At 46.3% G+C, this 4757-nt stretch overlaps 1 protein-coding gene across 1 annotated transcript in view; it reads right to left on the bottom strand.

The window, feature by feature from the left end:
• The window catches only part of PACS2 (phosphofurin acidic cluster sorting protein 2), a 114803-nt gene that overhangs the window by 7433 nt on the left and 102613 nt on the right, over positions 1-4757 (bottom strand). Inside the window, exon 23 of the mRNA XM_019528356.1 lies at positions 418-644. Within this exon, the coding sequence (XP_019383901.1) occupies positions 418-644 (227 nt within the window). The remainder of the gene's footprint in view (positions 1-417; positions 645-4757) is intronic.

Raw genomic sequence — 4757 nt, 5'->3', positions numbered from 1 at the left:
GTCCCTTCCGACCCTAGAAACTATGAAACTATGAAAGGATGACAAAAGCCCACCTGAAAACCACAACCCCCTATATGCCATTAATCCTATGGCTAACATATTGCTGCATGCTACAGTGACCACCTTTCATTGGTAGGCAGAGCAGATTAGGACTCCTAACTAAGACAACAGCTGTAAAATTGCTCAGTTACCAAACATGATGCCCTCTTATGGCATCACAGGGAGCCTGTTCCCATCAGCCAAACTGTCATTTGCCTCTAAAAGCCAATATAACTAACAAGGAATTTGGTGGTGGGGAAAGCAGCAAAACTTAAAACATCCTGAGAAGATTTATAGTCAGTGCACATAGTCTATCTTGCATACATCAAAAACTCCTCCTATAGCGACAGTAACCTGATGTGTTATCTTCCATCTTACCCTTTTTGTTCTTTTCCTTCGTCACAACTGTCATGGACATTGTTGGAGCAGTGGTGATTTCGCCACTTGTGGGTAACCTGCTGACCTGGAGAGACCGGAAAGTGCATTTCAGTGTGTTTTTGGTAGTGGAAGGGTCCTTCTTCTCTGGATCTCTCTTTTTGTCTGTGGGCTGAGCTGCAATCCAGTAATCCACCTGCAGTCCCATCAGCTCAGCACCAAGGCTCTGGCTAGAAGACGGAAAAAGAGAATCATTTCTATATGCTGGCAGACGGGATGTCCCTTAAGGGCCTACAACTTTCTAGTCACTAGTGATTTTGGTTACCCATATGAAAGCCTTTAAGAGAGGCCAAATGCTCAGCATTTTTGGACAAAAATCGGTAGGGCTGTGCGAAGCTTTGGTCCCTGATTCAGCAGAGATTTGACTCAAGTCAGTGGCTGAATCGCCGAATCCAAATCAAATCAGGAGGCCCTTTAATTTCTCCGAATCAAACTGGCAAGATTCAGCAATTCAGACAGACACAGCTTTATATGTTTTTTCCTACATACCTCAAGGTAGCCGGCGGCTCGTGAATGCTGAGATGCTGGGGCGGATGGAGTGTCCCACAGGAGCGTGGGAGGGTCCCAGCGCACTTGGCAGCAGACCTGAAAGTGGACCAGAGGACACTTCCGGTCCACTTCCTGGTCTGCCAGGGAATGCACAGGGCCCCCCCCTTGTGTCCCCCTGCTCGGCAACTCGTGCCTCCTGGGTTTGGGGGGCACCTGGGGTCCCCCCCACAGCTGATCGCTAAGCTGGGGGAGTGCAGGGGGCCACCCCATGCGCTCAGCAGCAGACCCAGAAATGGACCGGACATACTTCCAGTCCGGTTCTGGGTTCGCTGCCGAGCATGCGTGGGCCCCCCCATGCTCCTGCGGGACACTCCATCCGCTCCAGCATTGCAGCATCCACGAGCCACGTCTGGTACCTTGAAGCACATAGAAAAAACACTGAAAGCCATCTATGGCCAAAATCGCCAATTCTCCAAATGGGCATTGAATTTTCAGATTCAGATTTGGCTAAACTGAATCAGAGACAGTGATACAAATCAACTAATCAAATCACTGTCCCCGATTCGGGCCGAATCAAATACGGCCCATGTCACACCCCTAAAAATCAGGCTCCTGAGTTTTCAAAATAGGAAAACAAGTACTAGAGGCACATGGAAAGAGTTATTCTCCAAAGCATAAGGTGACACTTATCTTCCTAGGAAGGAAATGGCTAAGATGAAGGTTAGTTACACATGTAAGTAGCTTTTATCATCTAGAGATTGTTAAAAGAACTGGTTACAGGAATGTATACTGTTTAGGTCCAACAACTTCTAGGTAATTCCTCTCGCTCTGATGGCAGTTGTAAGAAATACAGCATCCAACTGTTCTTCAGAATAGGGGACATTGTAGAAAACAGCCAATGTGCTGACCTGGGTTTCCAGGGCCCAGTTGTAGTCTGCCTGCATAGTTCACAGAGCCAAAGCAACAGAAAATGAATTACCCATCCTAACTAAACACATTCCCAGTAAGATCTCATGCTTGACAATAAGCCGAGGGGCAAACAAATATTTCCCCTTGTAGCTGCCAACACCAATTTTTAGCTACCATTAAGGCATAGGACAAGACTCATTTCAGTTGGTTGGTTGAAAAACTGCCACTGAGTCAAGGGGCCAACTTAATCGACCCAAAACAGCCATGTTGCAGGAATTCATGTGTTGAGGCACAAACCATGTGGTTTTCCCATGGCTTGATTCCCAGGATGGACTACACATAGGCTTCCAGCTGGGTTCAGTCAGTCAATGAAGAACCTAAAATGAGCAATCCGGCAACAAGTTCACCCCCATTCAAGCACACTGCAGCTAGTGGCTCCTACAAGCAGTCAGCACAAGCTGTTTTTCACAGTTTGCTCAGCAGAGGAGTGGAAAAAGCTCTGAGGGACAAAAGGGCTAGTCAGCCTGCCTGCAGCTACACGACATTACTGCCAAATCTGTTCCCATGATTCCTGTTGTCACTGTGCAGACTCTTCTCCATCCTCAGGTGTGAAGCAAAAATCAAAGTAGATCCTACAGAACATGATATTTTCAATTTGGTGGGGCTGGATATCAGGGCATGAAAGCTTTTCTACTTTTCTTGAGGGAGGGAAACATACTACTGAAGAGCCCAAAAGAAACACTTGGGTTTAGGTAACCAGGACTAGGCAGATCACCAATATCCCCATCAAATCAACAGAACAAAGACAGGGATGTATCCTCTGACCCTCCTAACCCAGTGAGGGCTGATGCAAAGGAGAGTACGAGGCATGCCCCATTCTCGCACACTCCCTCTAAAAGCATCTACATTACATGCCATCGTTGGAGACAGGATACTGGGTAAATGGACTACTACTCTAACCCAGTAAGGCACTTGGTACATTCTGATCATCCCTATGTAGAAGATTATCTAGGGCTGCTGTAAACTCCTAGCTGGTGGCTTCCAATTGAAGGGCCCTCCAACATGGCATGCTAGCTGTGGTCCTGTCCATCCTTTGAGGAGCTTCACACACCAGCACTTTCAACTTCATTCTGTAAGAGACTGATGGGCACATAGGGTGTCTTGCCAGGATCTGATTTCCTAGACCAGGGGCAGGCAAACCCTGGCCCATGGGCCAGATTGAGAGCTGCTCCAGGGCTGGGATCTTCTGGCAGTGACAGCACAGTCCAGAGCTGGGACAGAGCTGTGATCTGCTGCCTACACGACCCAGACAGGCAGGGGCATGCAGGCAGTGGATCGTAGCTTCACCCCGGCTCCAGAACATGTTGTCACCACTACAAGATCCCCGCCCTGGAGCAGCTCCCCGCCCAGCTGCATGCTCTGCTGGAGCTGCAGGGCCTGGTCTCCATGGAAACCCTAGTCCCACACTGATACAGCCATGCTGCTCCTGGGGTCTCCATGGAAACCAGCCACAGCAATGCAAACACGGTCTGCTGGGAAACGGAGGCTGGCAGCTGGCCAGATCTGCCATTTTGCCCAACCCTGTCCTAGACCTAGAATCAGCATTTAGGAAGAGGCACAGTTGCATTTGGACCATCATTTCCTAGCGTCTACCATTAAAAACGTTGAATTAGGATGGCCTTGCCCCTGGGGGCTCACTCAGCTAATGCGTCCACACAGAACAGGGAGAATGGACTAGGCACTGCTGAGAAAAATCTGGGGGTCTTTGGTAGATTGCAAATTCAAAATATCAAGTAGCAAGATAACACTGTGAAAAATAAAATAAAATGCAACTTTGGGCTGCATTATGAGAAGTATCATCATGTAAAGCATGGCAGATGATAATACCACTCTAGTCTGTGCTGGTTAGGCTTTTTGCTGGAGTTCTTTTGCCTAGTTCTGGGTGCTGCATTTTAAGAGAGATGCAGAGAAACTGGAGAGGATCCAAAGGCAAGTGACAAAGATGACAGAGGTTGGAATTCAAGCTCTATGGGGAAAGATTATTTAGTCTAGAGGAAAGGAGATTAATGGGAGGACATGAAAACAGTTCTTAAATATCTGAAAGGCTGCCACAGAGAAAGAGAGCAACTAGTCTCCTTTGCTACAGAGGGCAGGGCAATGGGTTTAAGTTGCATTAAAGGCAATTTAGATTAAACTGGGGGCAAGGGGGAAGCTTCCGAAATGTAAGCCTAGTAGGACAAAGAACAAGCTGCCTAAGACAGTTGAGGAATCTCCTCCATTGGAGGTTTCAAAACAGCTGAATCAACATCTATCCAAGATGGATATAATTCTATGTTCCATTCTCTAGCACCCGCAAACCTACTATGCTTCATAACCCTTCCATGCAGTGATAAAAACCTAGAAAGGTTTCAAGATTAGAAGAGCAAGGAATGGGACTGGGGCTACTTAAAATTCTGTTATGTCACAATGCAATTTATAAGAACATAGTTTGTAGCCAGCATAAAATGCAGAGAACCTTAGCTATTCATTTTCTTGTGTTAGGTGCTAGAGTCTTGAACTGTTAATGTGACAGAGGATATAAAATATGTATTTTGTCACAACCATCTGAGCTCTGACCTACCTCCATCTATGTTTTTTATTTACTGGTTAAATGAACCAAGTGAACGCAAGTCTCTTATAGCTTTCCCCTAAACTCCTCACATTAGACAGATAACCAGACTTGGGATGAAAGCTCACAATTTCCCATAAGACCAAAAAAGAATAAAATCTATATTTAAAAAAAAATTGGTATGTTAACCAATTCATTCTTTTGTGCCTTACCTTCTGACTTTTGAATGTTTGAGTTTGGTAGTACTGGTCATGACAAATGATACAACAGGACGAAA

The sequence above is a fragment of the Gavialis gangeticus genome, unplaced genomic scaffold (assembly GCF_001723915.1).
Source record: "Gavialis gangeticus isolate Ggan-Ray unplaced genomic scaffold, GavGan_comp1, whole genome shotgun sequence".
NCBI lineage: Eukaryota > Metazoa > Chordata > Crocodylia > Gavialidae > Gavialis > Gavialis gangeticus.
This window is presented reverse-complemented; position numbering and strand designations above follow the sequence as displayed.